Genomic DNA, 22073 nt, shown 5'->3' on the forward strand with positions numbered 1-22073 from the left:
AAATAGTAAGGATACACTACCTGGAACAATCACTACATTTTCGGCAAGTTTAGGAATATTTATATAGAGGGTTTCTCCAGGACTTGCCGATGAGGGATTGAATGTAATCCGATTCAGCGACGATTCCGCTTTCAGGCCGAAGGGTTCCCGTGGGATCCTGTTTGGGTTAATTTTTTCTGATATCGCTTGTGCCATCTTTTATTTTAAGAAAAGAGAGATAATCTTTAAATGAGTAACGAAAGCAGGTTATCAAAAATATACTATTCCACCGATGGATACTGGAAAGGGTATTCAGCTATTTCTAAGTTAGCTAGTGTCGCTAAAGTCAGTGAAGCCGAGGCTAAGAGGTGGCTTGAAAAACAGGCGTTGTGGCAGATCTACCTCCCAGCCCCAAAGTATGTCCCCAGACCGCATTGGACTATGAATAAACCTAATCAGATTCACCAAGCCGATCTGTTGTTTATGCCCCACGATAACGTAGGCAGAAAAACCTACCGTTACGCGTTGGTCGTGATTGATATTGCCTCGAGATATAAAGATGCAGAAGCACTGACTACCAAGGATTCGAGTGGAATTGCTAAAGGGTTTGAAAAGATATACTCCAGAAAACTTAAATGGCCTCATACGGTGATTGTCGATCCGGGGACAGAATTTAGGGGAGAGGTAACGAAGATTATGAAAAAGAAGGGTGTCACCATCCAGCGAAGCGAGGCTGGGAACCATCGCGCACAGGCTTTTGTCGAACGCGCCAATAGAACACTGGCGGAGAGGTTGTTTTCTCATCAGTATGCTCAAGAAATGATTAGCGATGATCGGTCCAGAGTTTGGGTGAAACGATTGCCAGATGTTTTGAAGACTCTGAATAGTCAACCCATAAGAATTACTGGCAAAGAGCCTGTAAAATCTATTGGTTTGAAAGAGGTTGATATTGACCCTCCAACGTATAAGCGACCTGTTGGACTTGATGAAGTTAGACTACCACCAGGGGTTAGAGTTAGATATCTATTAGCTCCTGGAGAAGAGGAAGGAGGTGAACGCAGACGAGCCACAGACCCTATTTGGAGTTTAAAAGTGTTTGATCTATCACGCAGTGTTGTTTCAGTTGGACAGCCTGTGTTGTACTACCTCTCCGAAGGCGCTCCAAGGAGGTCGTTCGTTAGGGAAGAACTTCAAGTCGTCCCTGAAGATACTGAGCCACCACCTAATAGCGTTCTGAAATGACCGTGAGCGAAGGTGTGAATACCATCATCACAGATGACCCGTTTATCATCCTCATGAGATAGAGCGACCTTGTTCACCGTTTCAGTGTAAACATCATGCTTATGACTTCTGATGACATTCATAAGTCTCATCTGAGGTTTCTTACCAAATAAGCAATCCTTGTAGTCATCGAAACCGATGCTCTTCTTGACGACTGCTCTCTTGACGCCCTTGCATTTCTTTTCTTCTTTACCTTCATCCATCTTGTACGAGTAAAGTTTGGCCCTCAGTCCTACAAATTCTGTGATTTGCTGGCCCCCAGCCTCATCTTTAAACATTCCGATGACTTTCTTGTTCACACCCACCTCAATACCAGATGGGTGACCCTTCGGAAAGTTGCTGGTGTCGAACATGGACCTCACATCCCCGCTGATGTCCTCGTAAAAGTCTTTAGTCTCGATCTCATACATCAGGCTGTCAGTATCAGTGAATAAGAGCTTTGCATCCTCACCGTACTTGGGCTTGACGAAGTTGTAGTGGAAATCGTACATGAGCGTCTTACTCAGGTCCAGAATGGACATGCCCAAGTAGACAGGCTTGTTGAAGATCAGCTTTGTCTTCTTCATGTGGATGGCGGCTAGATTCTCGCAAAAGATGGTGCGATGTTGATAGTTCGGCTTTGATATGAGCTTCTTGGCCTGCTTCTCGTCCGTCACCAACCGAATGTCCACCCTGTTCCTAATGTTCTCCATAGTCTTACCAAAGACGGAGTTGTTCATTAACTTGAAAAAATCTTTCTCAAAATCGTTTGTCGACTTGGCTCTCAGATCGGTGTTCAAGTCAATGTAGGGCTCCAGCCAAGCAGACTCCTCAAAAGTGACACCCCTGTGAATCTTGGTGACTTTTAGCCCAAAACTTACATAAAGTCTCAGAGTCTCATGGTGGATAACGTACTTTGTCTTGTCGTTAAGGTTGGGGACCAATTTGTCCACATTGCCTAGCCCGATAGATTCCGGGGCTAGTGGGTAATCGTTGTGTAAGTCATGCAGGTGATGAGGGTACTCCAAGTCGACCTCCAGAATGCATGGGCGGTCTCTCCAACCTGACAGCTCTTGGTCACCCATCCACCTGAAACCGTGAGTCGGTAAAGGGTTGCTCATCGCCCAGCCATACAAATTGTTAGCATCAAGGTAGGTGATATATTTTGTGGGTAGGTCAGGGTCATACTCCTTCATGTAAGGGTTATTTGCCTCCCCATGTCTGTTGCTTATCATGGAGACACCCCCACGGATGCCCTTCTCAATCATGAGCAACATGTCATAGTCCGTTAGAAGCTCTAGCCTCACCTTGGTGGTCTTCAACGCTGCATCCCAAGCCAACCCTGGCGCTGTGTAGTACCAAGCGGGGTCCAGACCGTAATTCTTGAGACAAACGTCCCTAAAGTTCTCGAAAACGTCAGCTAAAAGCAACACATCCGACTCTAGGTACAGATTGTGGTAATCCCTCATGGTCCCCATCCCAAAGACCTCCCACACTCTCCGCGCGTGCAGGTGATCCTCCTCCGATATGTCGGTGTCGTTGAGTTTGGAGTGGAATGCCTCTCTCTGTGGGAGCTGTGTTGCGTCGAGCTTGCTAAAGCCGTCGAACCAGTCGTAAGGGAAAACACCCTTCCTCAACAACAGCTGGAGCTCCTCCCCCTCATAGTACTCCGCCAGGTTTTTGAAGCACTCCCTTGACATATTACCCACTAGACTGTCGAGACTGGCCGACATAAACCTGAAACTGTCGATAAATCTGATATCACGTTTAACATCAATCTTGTTGCCCTCCTTGTTCGTGAAACTGTCGACTACAACCTGTTTTGTGAAAGAAATATACTTTTCCTCGTTATTAGGTATACAGTTTATTTTACCTTCCGATGTACCAAGGTTCTTGATAAATAGATGGCTGTCGTACCCAGACAGATTGTGAAAGATAACAGGAAAGAACTTTGGAATTTTGTGATCTAAGTTGCATGCGTTGTGAGCAGCACCTCTGTACTTTCCGGTGAGGTGGCAATGGTCCAAAACCTTGTCTCCCCCTAATTCACCCTCACAGATGTGGCAGTGAGTGGCGTCGTTATAGGCGATTTTGTCCTTCGGAGTCATTTTCACCTTCTTAGGGAACCTGAACTTATCGTAAATTTTCTTAATGTCTGACTCCAAAGACTCTACGAAAAGCTGTGGGATATCTTCGTCTGGAGATTCAGCTGTGTATCGTACAAGCTCGGGTGGGGATATATCTCCGTCGAAACACTTGATGAGATAGCAGAAACCAGACGGTTTGTGCTTCTGGTATTGCTTAGTGAAGCTTTTACTCTCATCTGGGGAGCATGTGTCTATATTCTCTGTGAAGCTCTCAAAGTCGGCATAGACAACAAAGGGGACACGCATTTTTCTGTTGTAGTTTTTGAATTTAATGTGGGGTAGATTTCCATCCTTATCTATCTTAGGCATCTCTATTCCAACCGCTTCATGATTGCCGCAGCATTCAGAATGTTTTTCTAATGATTGTTTGCACCGAAACGAGTTCAGACATCTACAGCATAAAAAACGAGTATGATGAAACTCATCAATTTGAGTAGATACTAATCTCATCATATTCTTTATCCAGCAGTAATGATTCGTCTCATCATCCGAGATGAGAAGTAAGTTGATTGCATTATCTGGATCCTTCTCACTGATTCTCAATGGATATATTTTGGTTTCGTATCCAAACACATTAACCGTATACTGGTTCTGTTTCTCGAACTTGTCAATCTGTTTTAGTGAGACGGGGAACTCTATCCCTGACCAGTCGAATTTCTCAGAGTTCTCTATCATTTGTTTACTGAACCTTTGAGGATCTTTCTCCCTAGGATACACAGCAGAGGTTACTGCCCACTTGAAACATTCGTGATCATTCTCGTTCTTAACATTGATGATCGCCTTCTTAGACGCTAGTTTCAGCGGCAGCGGAATATAGGAAGACCCAGAAAGCGGTTCAAAGGGATCTATGTTGATGTCAAAGTATTCCACTTGGTCAAACTGCCATCCGGAGCCTTGCTTCTGGAACAGCTCAACTAATCCGAGTAAATAATTTGTCATCGTATCGAACAAATCAGAGAGATCAGTCGACTCTGTCACAATCTCGGGCTTTTCTGTATGAAAATATCCCAGTTCTTCTTCGATCTGAGCTGTAGCCGGATCCTCTTTTATAAACCCGCAAGTAAAGATAAACTTCACTTTGATAGGCTTTTTTTGTTGACTGATGAGCTCTAAGACTTTCGGTTTGATTCTGGCGATGAATGTCTTGGGGTCGTAACCTCTCTGCCCGGCTATTCCGTGGGTTTTAAGATACCCCTTCAACGCCGTCTGTTGTTCCTTGGGTGTGAAGCGATCTTCCACCTCCTCGTGTAGACGCTTAATCCTCTCCTTCAGACGTTCGACCCGTTTATCTGCAGCCTCTTTGACGGTCTTTTTGATGGGCTCAGGGACATAAGATAGTATCCAATCCGCAAACTTGTCTAACTCGCTCTTGATCAAGTTGGCCGCCCTGTTTGCAAAATGCTTGAGTGATTGGACGCGGGAACTCCGTGGGGGTTGGGAGGGTTTTAGAATAGGGACATTAATCTCAGGTATCGGGCCGTCGAGAATACTCTCCGACGTGTTGGACGGGGTAATGCGGGGTGGCCGTGGCAGCCCTTTGACAAGTTTGGGTAAAGGAACCCGTCGGGGTGGTGGTGGTGGTGAAGTGCTGGTCAGCGCCCCGACGAGCTCGTCTCTCCGCATCCAGTAATATCTTGGGATACCCCGCTCCTTGGCGAGGGCTTTCAGATCTTTCACCTTCAGGTTCTCCATTTCTATCAAACCAGCCATGTCTTTAAACCACTTTTCAAAAGCTTTTTTTAGATGTGAAGCCGAGAGGCTAGCCTCCCGAGCTCCCCCTAGGTGCGACACGTGACAAAGTGATTGACAGGTGGGCGTGGCCGTCACGTGACAAAATGATTGACAGGTGGGCTTGGCTATCACGTGACAAAGTGATTGACAGGTTTTTTTTACAAAATGATTGACAGGTGGGCGTGGCTATCACGTGACAAAGTGATTGACAGGTCCTTGACAAAGTGATTGACAGGTTTTTTACAAAGTGATTGACAGGTGGGCGTGGCTATCACGTGACAAAGTGATTGACAGGTGGGCGTGGCCGTCACGTGACAAAGTGATTGACAGGTGGGCTTGGTCGTGCAAGAGATCTCTGGCAAACTCGCGCATGCGCAGGTCGCGGGGCTTGGCGGAGGTGTGCGGAGACTTTTGCGCCACTTTTGGAATGAAATTTGGGGAGATCAAAAAGTTGCGCCAGCTGCGCCATTTCCCTACTACTTAAGTTGTAGCCAAATGAGGGAGAAATCGTTAGAATCTTTAAATACTTAGAGGGCACGTAGAGGGTATGTATATTTTCAGTTGAAGCACTGATATGATGGTTATGTAGTGTTAGAAATTTGTTTGTCTACACTCTTTCTGTTTTATAAGAACCTTTTTATAAGAACGCTCATCCGAAATCTCCCTCGAAGCCCTTCTGGACTCGTCACGCTAGACGACGCTTGAGCCGGCTCATAAGCGTCGTGTACAGGACCCGAAACGATCCCTCATATAGGCGTGCGTAACCCTGCATGATCTCATGATAGGTCTTTCATTCACCGAATACAAACAAACATGCAAAAAAATATCTTAACACATTTCTCTTTCTACGGAAAGCAGCATGTCCTGTCTTTGATTTACTTTTATGGCTTGTTGTGAATAATTTATTTACGCCTTGTTTTAAATTACTATCACGGGAATTGTTATTTGATCCCAATTTCTGACTAACCACTGTTTTTCTCGCGCAGTCGTATACTAAAATCTTAATACTATGGCTTTATTTTATGTAAATTTCCTGATAGTAACACAAATAACGCTAAAATGTATCATACGTTTTTAAAACCGAAAGCCAATCCTTCCACATTCCAGTTTTGTTTGTCCATTACTCAATTCCTTGGGGTTCATTTCGGGGACTCCTGGGGATCGTTTCGGGTCCTGGAATCATTTCGGATAGGAGGGTGGATGGGAATCTCTTCATCTCCCCCCTCTCCCCCCCCCCCCCCCCCCCCCCCCCCCTGCACTGCTGCAACCCTGACCTCGTACTCAAATATATTATTACTTTATTCATCAGTGATGGCGCGGCCAAGCTGGAACTCATTAATCACCTTAAGAAGATGTCATGGCTTCAGATGCGTGAAAGGCTTGTGTATCGCTGTAGCAGCCACTGTACTTATCAATTGGATGTTTCTAGGCCAATCAGGGAAAGCAAAACCAGGGATAGCTCAACTCAAAAAAATGATGATAAACGTAGAGTACGATGGGAGCGCACAATCGGGAAAATTAAATATGGATAGAACTAATTTAAAAGGAAGTAATATTAGAAAGAGTGGCGGTCCCAGTGTGGGTTTTGGCAAAGACTTTTCATCACTGGAAAATACAGCAAAAGAAATCAGCCCCAGAGGCATTGTTGGTAAGTTGCTTCGAGTTAAGAAAATCTACCAAAAAGACGAGCATCTCAAACTGAAAATGGAAGATGATTCTGATAATAACGAGGTGAAGCAATTAGGGAATGGAAACAATATGGAGAAAATCCTAAGAGAATTTATAAAGAAGAAAAATATGCCTAAAAGGGAGGATGAAAAGTTGCAGGGAAATGTTAGTGGAAGGGACTATAAAAATAAGAAAGTTGGTCAGAAATCCGAAGAGCAAAGAGAAGGAGATGACAAAGACAATGAAGATGAGGATCGATTACGTGATGTTTACGAGAAACTGATTAATGTTCCTATGCACTGCCCTAATAACAGTCTATCTCAGGAAAGCTTGCCACCGTATGGCAAGTGTACACCACACAGGCCAACCCTTGAGGCCTGTGAGACGGCCTATCAATTCTACAACCTGGAAATACCTTCACTTACATGTAATGATCCTCACAAAGCCGATATTTGTAGCGTGACTGTAACACGGGAAAAGAAGCAGATTGAAGCGCGCTGCAATGATCACCTTTGTGATCAAGACACTATCAGGACTCGAAGTATGAATCCGATGAATGGTGAACACGATGCCATCGAAACCTTTTCGACGATTAAAACACTGGCGGCTGCACTCCCACGAATCCTGAAACAAAACGCTCTTAACAAGTTTCACTATGTGTTTATCGAATGCAACAGAACTAGCGAGGTGATTCGTCAACTATTACCAGTCAGCCCTGTTTTGACGATACAGAAACATGAGAATGCTCGACCCAAGAACACTTTAAATGTGAATGTTATTTTAATCGATTCAGTGGCCAGAGCGCACTTTTACAGATCTCTCCCCGAGACAATTAACCTCTTTAAGAATTGGTCCCGAAGTGCGGACGCACCCGCTCAGGTGTTTGACTTCGAGTTATTCCAAGCCGTTGAAGGCCACACCGCGGAAAACACGCATGCGCTATTCACAGGAAAACTTTTCCCAATAACCGAAGACCGTGATGCAGTGCGCTCAGTCAAAATGGGAAAGCTGTTTCGTCATTTCCGGCGCGCTGGCTACCAGACGATGTGGCAAGAAGACCTGTGCTGGAAGGGTTACTGGGGGCTGCTGGTGGACATGGCGAAGGGCTATGATTGGAACGTACTGGCGGATGCACTGGAGAAGGAGGGCATTGATCACACAGGTGGGTGGGGAAGGAGGGGGAGGGCGTAAGGAGAACAGGGGGTGAAGTAGACATAAGGGTGAAGGAAGGAAAGTAGACAAGGGATAGAGAGAACAGGGGGCTGGAGTAGAGAAGGGTGAAGGAAGAAAGTAGACGGGGGATAGGGAGAACAGGGGGGTGGAGTAGAGAGGAAGGTGAAGAAAAGAAAGTAGACGGGGGATAGGGAGAACAGGGGGATGGAGTAGAGAAGGGTGAAGGAAGAAAGTAGACGGGGGATAGGGAGAACAGGGGGATGGAGTAGAGAAGGGTGAAGGAAGAAAGTAGACGGGGGATAGGGAGAACAGGGGGCTGGAGTAGAGAAGGGTGAAGGAAGAAAGTAGACGGGGGATAGGGAGAACAGGGGGGTGGAGTAGAAAGGAAGGTGAAGAAAAGAAAGTAGACGGGGGATAGGGAGAACAGGGGGATGGAGTAGAGAGGAGGGTAAAGGAAGGAAAATAGGCGAGGGATAGGGAGAACGGGGGGTTAGAGTAGAGAGGAGGCTAAAAAAAGGTAAGTAGTCGGGGATGGTGAGAACAGGGGGCTGGGGTAGAGAGAAGGGTGGAGGAAGAAAGAAGACGGGGATAGGGAGAACAGGGGGTGGAGTAGAGAAGGGTGAAGGAAGAAAGTAGACGGGGGATAAGGAGAACAGGGGATGGAGTAAAGAGGAGGGTGAAGGAAGAAAGTAGACGGAGGATAAGGAGAACAGGGGGGGAGGTGGAGTAGGCATAAGGGTGAAAAAAGTGGGCGAGGGACTGATGAGGAACACGGTGGATAGTGGAGAAAAGGGTGAAGAAAGAGGGTGCACGGCACTGAAGATCTTCGAAAAATAACGTCAACATTTTTTTGTTCCGTGTGAGGGCTAATGTTGAGATGGTTTTAGAACTCAAGAGAAGCGCACAATATAAGACTTCAACGTGTTGATCTACATTCCTGACCACTCTTTCTACAGCTTGTCCGTGAGTCTTTCTACGTACTGCAAACCTTACTATTTTGTCTTTTGTAGGTATAACTCACTCTGCCTGCGAGGTGTTGAGGATGTACAACACTAACACGCCCTTCAACGGCCCCCAAGAGGGACAAATCTGCTACAATGGCCGGTTCCAGCACTCGTATTACCTGGACTACAATTTACACTCCTTCCGTGCAATAAGACAGTCGCGCTCAGCTAAACCTCTGTTATCTTACAACATCATTAATGTCGGACACGACAACATTGGGACCCGTATAAAGACGTTTGACCGTGACCTGAGGGAGTACGTTGATCTGATTGGCCGAGAGAAGGACACCATCACGATTCTATTGGCTGACCACGGTAACACGTACACGCGTTATACTTCAGCGATAGCGGAGGGGAGGTTCGAGATGTTTCATCCGAGCTTGTTCGTGATTGTACCGAGCAACGTGGCGACTATATTAGGCAAGGAGGCGGTAGCCGCGTTACGGACCAATCAGAGGAGACTTACCACCATGATTGACATACATCATGCGCTAAGGGCACTTGCAGGGCCCATAACTAACGGTGTCCGGCCAGACGGAATATTTGGACAGATTCCGGACAGGACGTGTAACGATGTTGAATTAAGGACTCCTAATCTATGTGTCTGTGAGGGATGGGATAGTCCTACAACAAATGACACCTTGAAACTTGCCCTGGTCGAGTTTGCAATTGGGCAGCTAAACAATAAGATACAACAACAGTTTTTGGACGCGAAAGGCACATCAGCAGTAGCAGTGACGCGCGCATGCGCAAAGTTAAAGGCTTTGAGTTTCTACAACGTACGGGAGCGTAATTCGAACGGATACATGTTGACTACCATGGAAATCGCAGTGCCTTCTGGAGATTTCGTTTCTCAGAAACAAGACGTTTTTCAAGTGGAAGTCAAGTCTAGACTGAGTCTGGAGACGGATTCCCTCGATGTGGAGCTCGTTCACTACGAGAGGGTGTCAATGTTCGGGAAATACAAATCATGCGCTGATAAAGGCGTCAACCCAAAACTGTGTGTGTGCTCCAAACACAAGAAGGCGTTAACTTCTAAAAAGTACCTCAGAGCAGAAGTGCTAAACGTCTGGTGGCCTTTAGGGGAAGTCTACTATAAACAAATAAAAAGCAATGGTTGCTTATTTCTTGCAAAAAGAGTACACGGCGAGAGTGACGCTATAGGGTATGAGATAGCAAACGTATGCAAACGAAGGACATACACGGTACGGGTGGTGTATAGTGAGGCCTATAACATAAAGATGTCACACAAGTCACCTGTCACGGTAGTAGTGCCCGCCGGTGGCGTGACATTCGTTTTTTCCGCTAGAAAACACTATTATTATATGGAGGGAAGGGTGAGGTTGAAGGCTAGCGTCATCTATTAAATATTATTTATTCAGATATTCATTGCCCAATTCGAAATAAAAAGACAAATGGTTACCTACACATTAAGTACGAGATATTGATTCATATCAATCAATGGCTGTCTATTTTATAAACGGTCTAAAAAAGCCTGAAGCGAGCGCGCGGGAGACCTGTGATATTCTTAAATTTTAGGGACTAGGCTCCAAATCCAAGTTGGCTGCCAGCAAAACCGTAGTAAACACGAATTCCTGCAAGTTTACGTGGAAAATCTCGACTTTCAAAGCTCTAGAGCGATAAAAATGCGAAAAAAAAAAATGGCTGAAGCGTACTCCTAAATATGTTATGTAATGTCTAATAAGTAAATCACCAAGCGAGCTAGAAAAACGACAGTTTTTAAAACAAGATTAACTGATATGATCCAGTTCTTCCCTATTGACCTTCCCCACATCTTCACATCATCCACAACTCGATTGGTGCCGTTTCGCAACATGGCGTCCTTCACCACCGCACGGTCGCTTAGGCACTCCGGTGCTCCGCTGAACGTGATAACACACCTATTTAGATGCTACCTGGTATTCAGTAGGGAAGAGGTGAATATCTGCTGCAGCACTTGTGGTAGCAGCTTAGTGTCCAGGCACTGGAAGGCGTGGCGAGATGGTAGATTTTTTACCAACCTAGAGAAATGATCAAAAGAAATCAAAAGCAAACCAAAAATTAAACTGACCGAGAGGAAACTGACGAGAAGAAACTTGACCACAAGAAAATTGACCAAGAGAAAATGGACCTGCCTGGTTACTAAGGCAGCGGCTTGCCAGTCAGCCTGGTTACCAAGGTAGCAGCTTACCTGTCAGCCTGGTTACCAAGGTAGCAGCTTACCTGTCAGCCTGGTTACCCAGCGAGCCAATGAAGATGCGCTGATAAAGGCGTCAACCCAAAACTGTGCGTGTGCTCCAAACACAAGAAGGCGTTAACTTCTAAAAGAGACCTTAGAGCAGAAGTGCTAAACGTCTGGTGGCCTTTAGGGAAAGTCTACTATAAACAAATAAAAAGCAATGGTTGCTTATTTCTAGCAAAAAGAATACACGGCGAGAGTGACGCTATAGGGTATGAGATAGCAAACGTATGCAAAAGAAGGACATACACGGTACGGGTGGTGTATAGTGAGGCCTATAACATGAAGATGTCACACAAGTCACCTGTCACTGTAGAAGTACCCGTCTGTGGCGTGACATTCGTTCTTTCCGCTAGAAAACATGAATAGTTTGATGGAAATATAAGAGTTGAAGCTGGAGTTATTTAGAGAGAATTATTTGGAAAACTATATTTAATATACTAAATGAAAATCCTGGTCGTAGTTAACTGTTTTATTCATTTTGAATTGTAAGGTAGCCTCCTCCGCCCTTGAAAATACAGTCCCCCAAACCCCACCCCCCCCCCCCTGCAAAAACGCATTTGACCGACTTTCAGCACAGGATTCCCACCCGTGTCAGTGAAGGATTTCTAGAGACATACGAATTCACGCAAATAAACATCTATGAGTCATATTTTCATACTCTAAGTCATAAAATAAACTTAGTTGGGATGTAAATGTATCCGTTTGTGGTGTTTTTTCTTCCCAAGAAGCTCAATTTTACGAGTTTAGAGCGATATAAGTTTGGATTTTGAGTCGATACTATAGTATGTTTAGTATGTTGGTATGTTCTTAGAAATCCTTCACTGAGGAAGGTGGGAAGCCTGTACTTTCAGCAAATAAGTTGTTGATATTCAGTAAATATCACATTGAAAACTCTCGAGAAAAGCAACTTTTGGGTAACTCTCACGGCCAAATTTCTTATTTCATCTGCTATGAATTTAATTTGGGCGAGCAAATTATGAATTGTAAGACAATTAAATTTTATCTGTAGACTATAAAATATACTTCGACAACAACAATTAATCACTGTAATATTATTTTATTTTATTGCAAATATGTACATTTGTAATACAGCTAACCGTATAGCTATTTCCATTCCCACATTATGCTCTGTAAGAGAAGCAGAGGATGTACAAAAAAAGTCATTAAATGCTCTTATCCTGTTCTATCATTTTAAAGTAGTAGACAAACATAACAAAAAGGTTCAGACAATCTCAAGAAACCGGTTGGAAGCAAACAAAACAAAGCAAACAAAACCATAAATAAGCAGGTTTAGACAAACTGGACAACCTGGTATTGAAGCTGGAGGCAAATAAGTTACATTATTCATAGGCAGCTGCCGGTCCAATGCATCCAAGGGATTGAAAAAAAAGGGAGGGTGGTGTATAGAATACTTGGAATTATAAAAAAAAAAGCAAATCAGAGGGGATCGCTTATTGAGATGACGGGTTGAAAACAGAATTGTGTAAATTGAGAAGATTTTCCTGTTGACGCAGGAGCTAAAAGCCAAGGGGGTGTTCGGGCACAACCCTCTGGTTTCGTACGACCTCGCCGGCTATCCTTGACATGGTCTTGTCATTCGAGAGGCTCTGGGGGTCTTGAAGTGAGCGTAGATTCCTGGCTATCCTATCAGCAGCCTGGAATACAAATTGCAAGGTTTTAAGTATTGCTTTTTTATGTTGTTATTGCTGTTGCTACTGTTCTTGTAATCTATACAGTTATTTGTTAATGGATATTGCTGTCGTGTCGTCCTCGTTGTTACCGCTATTATAGTTGTTGGTTGATCCTAATTCTGTAGTTAGATCGCAATTGGTTTGTTGTTGTTGATGATGTTGTTGTAGCACTTTTACACACGCCTTACTTCACTGCAGAAAACTTGGCAGATCATCGCTTCGTGTTGACTCGTCTCCGAGCCTCTGTTGAGCGACCGAGAGGCCCTGGAACAAAGTAATGCAAACAGCAGGCAAATTAGCGTGAGCTACTATCTGTATCTAAATATCTAAATCACTAATCTGGCAATATCTCTAACAGTAACTCTGTACAGTAACTCACGGAAGGAAACAAAACAAAAAAAAATCAGCAAAAGAAAAAACGCACAGAGAAAGAAAAAGAGAAAAAGAAATAAGCAAATAAAAACGACTATACCTGGAAAGGATAGCGACCATTCCGTACAAGTCCATGGTGGCATCTGCGAGGCGCTTGAGAAGAAACTGTTGTTCTGTGAAGTAGAATAAAACTGGAGGTTAGAGGTGCGGATTTGAGTGTGGCACATGGGAAGCCGAACACCCGAATCCTTGACAAGAGAACGCGAACAAAAAGGCGAGCAAGAGGTTAGGGGGTAAGCCTTATAGGACGATTGCGCCACATATGAGATCCCGAACACCCGAATGCTTGACGGGAGAATGTTGACAAAAAGGCGAGCAGGAGGTTAGAGGGGAAGTCTTATAAGCAACATATAGCAGGATGGCGCCACAAATGGAAAGCCGAACACCGGAATGCTTGACGGGAGAACGCCGAAAAAAGGGCGAATAGTCTGTCAGAGTCATTTTTTTCTTCAGAATGCCCATAAGTGTGGCAAACGCATTTTTTGAAAATGCCACAGAAACGCTTACTCGAAGACTACAACTGCGCCTTACTAGTAAACGCATTGTCAAAGGCCTGAACACAGCAAAACTTGTGTATTTACCTAAAACCTTCTTTCCATATTTCATCAGTAGACCTTCAACAGCTCCGCCAAAGTCACCCATTGCTTTTGATACCTTGAAAGAAGCACATCTCGAAATAAGCAATCATTCAAGGTGCCATGACGTCATACTGTAGCAGCACGTGGGTCTCACGTGAAACTCACGTGAAACTCACCTGGTCAGCGGATGGCTGAAGGTCTTTGTGCACGTGCTCAGTGAGCGAGGGACCGGTGTTCATACCTAATGCCCTAGAAAATCGATCAAGGAATATCATGAGCTGATAAAATGTCAAAACTAACACCATCTTTTTGCTTTATCTGCTTATTTTGCAGAGCTGCATCTCGACTTTCTCTATTCTCCATTTTTATTGAAAGATTTAATTTTCGTCGCTCTCTGGTGTGACGGCGCAACAATTTTTGTCTTATTTTGGCGTGAGAGTTTACCATTAAAAAAGTAAGGAAAAATCACGGGATTTCATGTTTTAAATTGTCTGTTTGAAAAGGTTCGAAATTTCATTGAAATATCAAGTAAATTAGTATCTGGCTTTCACGATGAATGTGGTATTTTTGACGATAAAAAAATTAAGGTCATCAGTTACGAATGTAGTTTGGAAAAAAGAACGTGATCACGGCCTTGATTCCGTCTCGAATGCGATACAAGTAAGTTCAAGGTTCCTCAGAAGTTAAGAGAAATAATTGAGTAAACCATAGACCACGAAAATCTCATGTCAACAGCCCTTTAAAACATCTGCATTACTGTACCTTTTTGTACGTCCTAGACCAAAGTCCATCAGAGCACCGATGTTCCCAACAGGGTTTTTCAGTTGTTTCTGCAAGGCCTGCAGTCGCTTGCCGGCGCCCTGAAAGGGGAACATAAGAGTTGACGATGTGTTCTACACGGAAGTAAGGGCTACCCTGGTGCTTGCCGGCACCCTTAAAAGGGGATAATAAGAGTTGACAATGCGTCCTTATGGAAGCATGGGTCACCCTAGCTGACAAAAAGAGTTGAGGATGTGTTCTATATGGATGCACTCTAGCGCTTGCCCAACTCAGAAACCTGGGGATTTTTCTGGGTTGATATCTTGATTGAAAATTGTTGTTACAAGTGTATTGAATGTACTTCTTTCGTAAAAGGACACTAAACCGTAGGTCCCATCTCATCAAGCTTTACTAACTTAAATCGAAAAAGAACCACTGGAGATAAAATAAACCTTCTCGCAGTACCCATCCTCAGTCCTTAATACAGTACACCCATTGGGACACTAGATTTGTAGCCTCCCTCTGTAATCCCTCCCGCATTGGTATAAATGGTAGAAGCCATAACACTACTTTACATTACCTGAAGACCTGTAAGCGCTATCATCAGTCGCAGAATGTCATTTGTTCCCTCGAAAATACGGAAGATCCTGAGATCCCTCATGACTCGCTCGACTCCAGCAGACTAGAAAGTAATTCAGAAATTAAGTAATTTAATTGCCAGCTCTTATTTAATGTTTTGGGTCTTCAAAAGAGGGGGGGGGATTCAGACTTCTCTGGTTCACATGAATTGAATATGACGGCTGCTGAATACCTTCATGAAGCCAGTGCCACCGAGGATCTGAATGCACTCATCAGCAACGAACCATGCAGCTTCCTAAAACCGATAACAAAAAATGTTACAATACAGTATACCCTGCAGCATAGCTTTCTTGCTGTTTGTTTCTATCAGTTCACTTATCCATGTCACGAGTCTGTTACTTAACGTGAAATCGAGTGAAAGAACAGACTCGCGACACGGATAAATGAACTGATAGAAACAAACAGGAAGAAAGCTCTTCAATCAGGGTAAATGCAATACAGTTGTATCTGAAACCTTGAGGAAACCTTGTTGGGAGCTTAGGGCTACAAAGTTACTTTACTGTGATTGGACGAACATGCAAGCTGAATTTTGTCCTTTTATGCCATTCGCATGTAATAAAATTTTGAATTAATTTAACTTGTGTTCTCATTGTTTTCCAAATTGCAGTAAACATTGAAAACACTCGTGAAATTAATTCAACATTTTACTTGGCCCATGTTATTACCTTTACAAAAAGGCAGTGTATTTTGTTGGTAAACCTTCTTGATATGTTAGTTTGCATAAATTTATTTTTGTAAATATCGCCATTTTGAAAGACCATTAGAAAAAAAAGTTGATTGAGCAAAAAATATACTTACAGAGGCAAACACTTTACTGATGGCCGCCTCTACTTGGAAGTCAGTCGCGCCAGAATCCATATTAGCACTTATCATGTACGCCATAGACTGTGGAAAAATGATAAAAGTGGTCAATAGCCAGCCTTTTTCTTATGAAGAAAATAAACATGTCCTGTATGCCATAGACTGTGGAAAAATGATCAAACCAGTCAATAGCCAGTCTTTTTTATAATGAAGAAAACAGCACTTATCATGTACGCCAAGAACTGTAGAAAAAATACCTTTATAAACGTTTATGCAAAACAACACTCCCTTAAATTCCAGCACTGCATACATATGTACTGTTAGGGGTTTTGCTGGTTCTGACACATTTAAAAGATCGGATTAAGAGGATAGCAAATATACACAGGCATGTATGGTAGACAGGATTTGCTAAGGAGCAGGCACACAGGTGGTACAAAGATTAACAAAATGTTTAAGATTAGAAAATAGGCAGTGCCAAGCTGGCTCAGAAGTGGTGTGCGTGCCCCCAGGTAGAAACCTAGCAATGTGCCTGTAGTAATGTGTACAAAAAGTCAGAGATATGGTAATTTATTTGTTATACCTCAGTTACGTAGTGGAGCATGGCCATACGAGCAATTTTTTCTTGGATAGCTCCAAAGGTTTCGATTTTTGCTCCAAATTGTGTACGATTAGCAGCAAAGTCAACCTAAAACAATTGTGAAAATTAACAAAAATGTCCTTCACGAATTGGTAGAGAAAATGTTGTTACAGTTATGATTGATAGAATCATACTGTAGGCAAGTCAAAGCTATTGTAAGCGTTGTACTATTTTCTTACAGCTTTTTCGATAAGTCCTTTCATGGTACCAGAGAGAGCACCAGCCATCCCAAATCGGCCATTGTTAAGAATATTCATAGCAACTTTGAAACCATTGCCTTCGCCTAAAAACATTGGAAAAGAACAAACATGTTACTTGTTCCCCCTTAAAACTGAATTCCAAATACGGTAGCAAAGTTTTTTTTACGGTACCTACATACCTCCAAGGACATTTTCTACTGGCACAGGAACATTGTCAAAGTAGACCTAAAAGGCAGAATCAAAACATATTGAGTAAACATTAATAAACATAAAAAGGTGAAACAAAGTGGTTACCTCTGCTGTATTAGATGCTTTGATTCCCATCTTTTTCTCTGGTGGCCCACTAAAATTAATACAAACAAGTTGAGAAATGGTCTAGGAGTAGATCGGAGGAATGTTATTTCTACTGATACTGTACGTACGTACAGTAGTTTTGGCTTGCTTTCTTCTGCTTCATAATCACGACTTTTGCTTTACTAAAATACTATGATATGCTGAGACAACTGTGTAGTAACTAGATGTTAAGGTAAGGACTGTAGCTAGAATTTGTTTTGTTCTCATTCTTTTTTGTTTGGGGGGGGGGGGAGACTTAGTTACTAAGCTTGTACTATCTTAGATGCAAATGGTGTTTTTTCAACATAAAATATTGAGGTAATGTCATCACTGTCAACTCTCCCGCCTAATGCGGGAGTCTCAAGATTTTGGACCCCTTCTCCCGCTCTCCCGCGTTGAGCACCAAATCTCCCGCTTTTTAGCAATTTTTATCGCTTCCGAAAAATTACTCCATAGAAAATTGTCATTTTGCCTATTTTCTATTAAAATACTTGAAACAACAATTCCCTTGCGTAGCACAATTTATCTAACACCCTCGTGAGATCTATAAGTGGATTTTTTCACTAGAGCTTTCTATACGGCAAATGCCTGCAAGGTTAAACCCAACCCTCCCCCAAAAAAATGAATATACAGTACCCTACCCGTCCCCCCAAAAAAATCTCAAGCCTTGAGATTTTCGGAGGATGACAGGTATTTAATGTTGAACATCTGCTGTACAACTTTTGTGATACAGTACTTTACATACCTCTCTACTCCTCCAAAGCCACGTTCTACAATGAAAGCTGTGACCTTATCCTTTACTTCACCAGTTTTAGGATCTTTGATTGGAGTCTGTAGAAATTAGTATAATAATAATCATAGTTATTAGAGTTCTCTGCCAAGTAAATTTTAAAAGTCCACATAATAAAACAACAAAAGAAACCATTTACCTTGGCAAAGACAGTAAAGATATCTGCAATTCCACCATTGCTAATCCTGAATAAGACATTTGAAAAAAAAAAAGAAACTTAAAAAGAAACTTAAAATCTGTATGCAAGCTTGAAGAATAAGGATTGGCACATGACAAAGAGATTTCCCCTGTATCCTGGGCTCTGTTTAGCCTTCACTAGGTACGCAGATAAAGCAGGTGGTTTACTAAGAAACTCAGATAATGTACCGTACATAAATGGACTTGCAATACAACATGACATTAAGCACTAGACCAAATAGCCTGGATCTCAAAGCATCTCAAAGCTGGTGCCAAGAGTAACCTGCCTACAGACCTACTGTACATCAGGAAATTCCACAAAAACACATGGTATGTACAACATAGAATTCCCATACTTTCCCTATCTCACCATAGTTTGCCTCCATTGAGAATCCAATGCTTGCCATCTTTGCTGAGTTCAGCTCTTGTTTTAATTGACTAAAAAGAAACAAGAAAAATTACTTCAAAATCCCATTACAGTGAAACTACTGTAGATGCTGCAAATACACACTTGGAGCAGCATTTGAGCCACAGGTTTTGAACACTAACAGGTCTCACAAATGTTTAGATTGCTTCATTTTTTGGTCAAATTTCAATTCATAGATTTTTTTTCACCAATTATAGTAATGAATAAAAAATATAGCGCTTTTTCTTAAAATTCCAATAGTGCTTTACAATCTTTAATAATAAATAAAAAACTAATAATAAAAATAAGATAAGTACAGTAAAAACTATATATATAATTATACTATCTATTCTGTACATTAAAGGAAATATAAAAATTACATGTCATTCAGCGGGCGAATAGTAAAATGACATCATACATAAGAACTAAAAAATATATTTAAAAAAGTGAGTCTCCAGCGAAACTTTAAAAATATCCAAAGACTGGGTGCCTCCAAGCCATCAGGGAGGGCATTCCAGAGATTGGGGGCAAACACAGGTTTATCACAGAAAAATTCACATGTTCTTCTCCAAGTCCATACTTACTGCCGCATCCGAACCACTGGAAGGCTCAGTCAAACAAAATGCAGCATACTTTTTACCAGTAGCAACCTGAAAATAAAATAAAAACTGCTCAGTACAGCAAGCCACAAATTGATTCTTTGAGTAAAAGCAGAAATAATATAAAATAATATTACAGTACCTGAGGTAAGTACTTTTCTTTCTGTTCCTGTAGAAAGAAGTAAAAATACGGTAGTTTTAAGCTAATGTGAGGGTTTGGGTTACAGTATACATTACTGTATCAAACAAAATAGTATGAAAAGGCCTTCAACAGCAATTGTACACTAATTTGTGTGGTATTTTAGGCACAAATTGCACTGGAAATGCAGTTATTTCTGGGTGGGTTTTCTGTGTTTTTCTGTATTTTTTTTAGTATTATAATACTCATTGAGGCAATACATTGCATGTTGTCAACAAGTACTGTTTTATATATTATTTATTTTCTGTACCCCTAAACAGTGGCAGATTCTAGCATATAGGCAGGGATAGATTACAGTACAATGACAATAAGGGGTTTTTAACAGTTTTAGGGTACCTTGTTCCCAAAGAGGAGAATGTCCTTTTCTAAATACATATCTGAATAGTGGCAGATTCTAGCATATATAGGCAGGGATAGATTACGGTATAATGACAATAAGGTTTTTTTAAAACTGTTTTTGGGTACCTTGTTCCCAAAGAGGAGAATGCCCTTGAATCCAATGGACTGATGAGCACCAAGCACAATACCTACAGCCAGGTCGTGCGTGCCGACTATTTCAACCATTCTGGCATATTGTGTGTTGGTCAACCCGACACCTCCTAAATCAGCTGGTACCTACACAGAGTTGAGTATGATTAAAAATAGAATTAGGTGTGATGATATACATAAGTAGGTGTTTTATTTTTTATCTATGTATTTATTCATCATTAAAAAATTGCATTGTACAGTAGGCCCACACAAAAAAGCATTTTTAAGCAGAATTAAGATGCAGACCTGCAGTCCAAAAGCTCCCATTTCTTTGAGTGACTCCATGACGTGTTCTTCTACTGTTTCTAGCTCATCATTCTTAGCTGGGTCATTGACCTCCTCAAAGAACTTAGAAACTGGTTCAACAAATGCTCTAAGCTCTTCCTCTTGATCCTGTGTTAGAACTAGAAACACAAAAAAGAATCAAAGAGTCAGAACTATACAATCATCCAAATAACTGTGCGCTTTTCAAGAGCCTGGTTCACAGGCAAAAATGATTGAGCATATGCACATACCTTCGGGAAATGGAAAGACTTGCTCTGGTTCAAGTTTGCCATTGAATAAGGCCATGGCGAAAGATTTGGAAGGGGGACCCTGTGAATGACAAATATACAGAGTAAGGAATACCACTTCATCACCACAATTTCGTTAAAAAATAACATGTATACCAGTCAAGCTTATTAATTAGTATAGCCAAATAGGTAAAGTCAACAGCAATACAGATATCAAAAAAGGCACAATCACATGAATTGATCACTGTTTCAGATACTGATCACTATATCAAATACTGCTTTTTTTTTAATTTACAGAAAAATGCAGTACCTCAGCTTTTGATGCATATTCCCTAAATGCTTGTATCCTTGCTGGGGGCAAGATTCTGACAAAAAACATGTAAACAATCAATCAAATAAATATTCTTTTAATACCAGACGTCCAAACAAGCCTTCTGTATCTCTTCTCCATTTCACATTATAAGTTCAGTACCCCTTAGAACACTTAGTCATCTAGATTTCTTTCTCGTCTCTAGTATAAAGATTGATGTTTTGATTCACACCAATCCTAGTAAAAACATTAGATCACTTTTTTTTCTAAAATGGGTGTTTTTTTTTTGTTAAAACGTTTTTCTCAAGTTGGTCAATTGAAATGAGTTCAGTCCTTTCTTGTTGCTATGGGGTTAAACGTGTCCGACCACAGCCCTCCTACCCGCCTACCCCGTACTATAAACACAACCCATGTGTTATGTCATAGCATTTAGCCGGTGTCTAAAGTTCAACACGCATACGCATCTCCATACAAGTGACCATATCGAGAGATTATATCAAGAATATAAATGGAAGCATAAAACAAGGGTTCTAATTACACTCAGCGACGAAACAAGTGCACACAGTTTTTCAATTTAGAGAGTAGACTACAGACTGAAGAATACGTGTACAAATTACTATTATAAGTCGAACAAAACACGAAATATCCTAGTTTGTCACGCTACGAGAATGAAAAGTTACCTGGGCGAAACAGAAGCCTTCGTCAGCCCCGACTTTACGAGTCCATAAAGCCTGGTCGAAATCCTATAAGATCCTGTCCTAAGCATTTTATTGTGTTCCTTGGATCGCTAGAAAACGAAGGATTTCGCCGACGTGTTGTGAAGGAGTTCGAATGCGAAGACTGTTATCGTGGTGTAAACACAAAGCGCGTGCGCAACAGACAAAAGGCCTGGCTGCAAGGGTCCAAAGTCCACTTTTGAGGGCAGCTCCAAAAACCAAAAACAAGCTTGAATCAACGGGAAAAATACAAATTAATCCGAAAAAAGATAATGAATTACAAAAATGAGTTATCAAAACGAATCTGACCTCCCTGTTTTAAAGTTTGTTTGTTTTCAAATACAAAACGTCAATAGTTACCTTACCTGTGTTATAATGAAATTTTTGAAAAAAGGGAATGTATGAGTTTTTTTAAGCAAACATAATTATTTAATTGATCTTCACATATATTTCATGTTTCTTAATTTGTCATATTTAAAAACAAGTGACAAAAATAATATATCATTTTTATTTTTTCTTGGATGGGCGGTCTTCCTGTTTGGTTTTGTAATAGAGACCGCTG

The 22073-nt window shown here is 41.9% G+C and overlaps 2 protein-coding genes and 2 long non-coding RNA genes across 5 annotated transcripts; 2 read left to right on the plus strand and 2 right to left on the minus strand.

The window, feature by feature from the left end:
* The first annotated feature begins 5596 nt into the window (after positions 1 to 5596).
* Positions 5597 to 6662, plus strand: LOC125572198. The gene is made up of 2 exons (XR_007313685.1): positions 5597 to 5662; positions 6427 to 6662. It is a non-coding gene; the product is annotated as an uncharacterized LOC125572198 (long non-coding RNA).
* A 51-nt stretch (positions 6663 to 6713) lies between these two features.
* On the plus strand, positions 6714 to 11663 carry LOC5510969. 2 transcript variants are annotated; one of them, XM_048732343.1, is made up of 3 exons: positions 6714 to 7947; positions 8969 to 9946; positions 11233 to 11663. In XM_048732343.1, exons 1-3 carry the CDS (start codon positions 6822 to 6824, stop codon positions 11568 to 11570), a joined length of 2442 nt encoding a protein of 813 aa, XP_048588300.1. In that variant the 5' UTR covers positions 6714 to 6821; the 3' UTR covers positions 11571 to 11663. The 2 variants fall into 2 exon arrangements, with proteins under 2 accessions (XP_048588300.1, XP_001631389.2); XM_001631339.3 differs by lacking the exon at positions 11233 to 11663 and having other exon boundaries at positions 8969 to 10390.
* Positions 10319 to 11220, minus strand: LOC116617519. The gene is made up of 2 exons (XR_007313686.1): positions 11186 to 11220; positions 10319 to 10983 (listed from the first exon to the last, which is right to left on the minus strand). It is a non-coding gene; the product is annotated as an uncharacterized LOC116617519 (long non-coding RNA).
* A 578-nt stretch (positions 11664 to 12241) lies between the features above and the next one.
* On the minus strand, positions 12242 to 21667 carry LOC5510970 (very long-chain specific acyl-CoA dehydrogenase, mitochondrial). Its single transcript, XM_001631370.3, has 23 exons — positions 21476 to 21667; positions 20796 to 20850; positions 20489 to 20567; positions 20220 to 20377; positions 19911 to 20060; positions 19389 to 19415; positions 19232 to 19297; positions 18612 to 18679; positions 18204 to 18249; positions 18020 to 18105; positions 17236 to 17284; positions 17121 to 17166; positions 16921 to 17024; positions 16685 to 16789; positions 16102 to 16188; positions 15476 to 15538; positions 15245 to 15346; positions 14668 to 14765; positions 14082 to 14154; positions 13909 to 13981; positions 13368 to 13440; positions 13084 to 13159; positions 12242 to 12859 (listed from the first exon to the last, which is right to left on the minus strand). The coding sequence occupies exons 1-23, from the start codon at positions 21559 to 21561 to the stop codon at positions 12722 to 12724; spliced, it is 1908 nt and encodes a 635-aa protein (XP_001631420.3). The 5' UTR covers positions 21562 to 21667; the 3' UTR covers positions 12242 to 12721.
* Between the last annotated feature and the right edge of the window lie 406 nt (positions 21668 to 22073).

This window comes from Nematostella vectensis, chromosome 9 (assembly GCF_932526225.1).
Source record: "Nematostella vectensis chromosome 9, jaNemVect1.1, whole genome shotgun sequence".
In the NCBI taxonomy this organism is placed as follows: domain Eukaryota; kingdom Metazoa; phylum Cnidaria; class Anthozoa; order Actiniaria; family Edwardsiidae; genus Nematostella; species Nematostella vectensis.

Coding starts and splice junctions, on each gene's coding strand:
- LOC5510969 (XM_001631339.3), top strand. CDS start 6,822: ATGGAAGATGATTCTGATAATAACGAGGTGAAGCAATTAGGGAATGGA. Junction 7,948..8,968: donor GGAGGGCATTGATCACACAG/GTGGGTGGGGAA, acceptor TGTCTTTTGTAG/GTATAACTCACTCTGCCTGC.
- LOC5510970 (XM_001631370.3), bottom strand. CDS start 21,561: ATGCTTAGGACAGGATCTTATAGGATTTCGACCAGGCTTTATGGACTC. Junction 18,250..18,611: donor CTCAATGGAGGCAAACTATG/GTGAGATAGGGA, acceptor TGTCTTATTCAG/GATTAGCAATGGTGGAATTG. Junction 14,766..15,244: donor TAGCGCTTACAGGTCTTCAG/GTAATGTAAAGT, acceptor TTCCCCTTTCAG/GGCGCCGGCAAGCGACTGCA.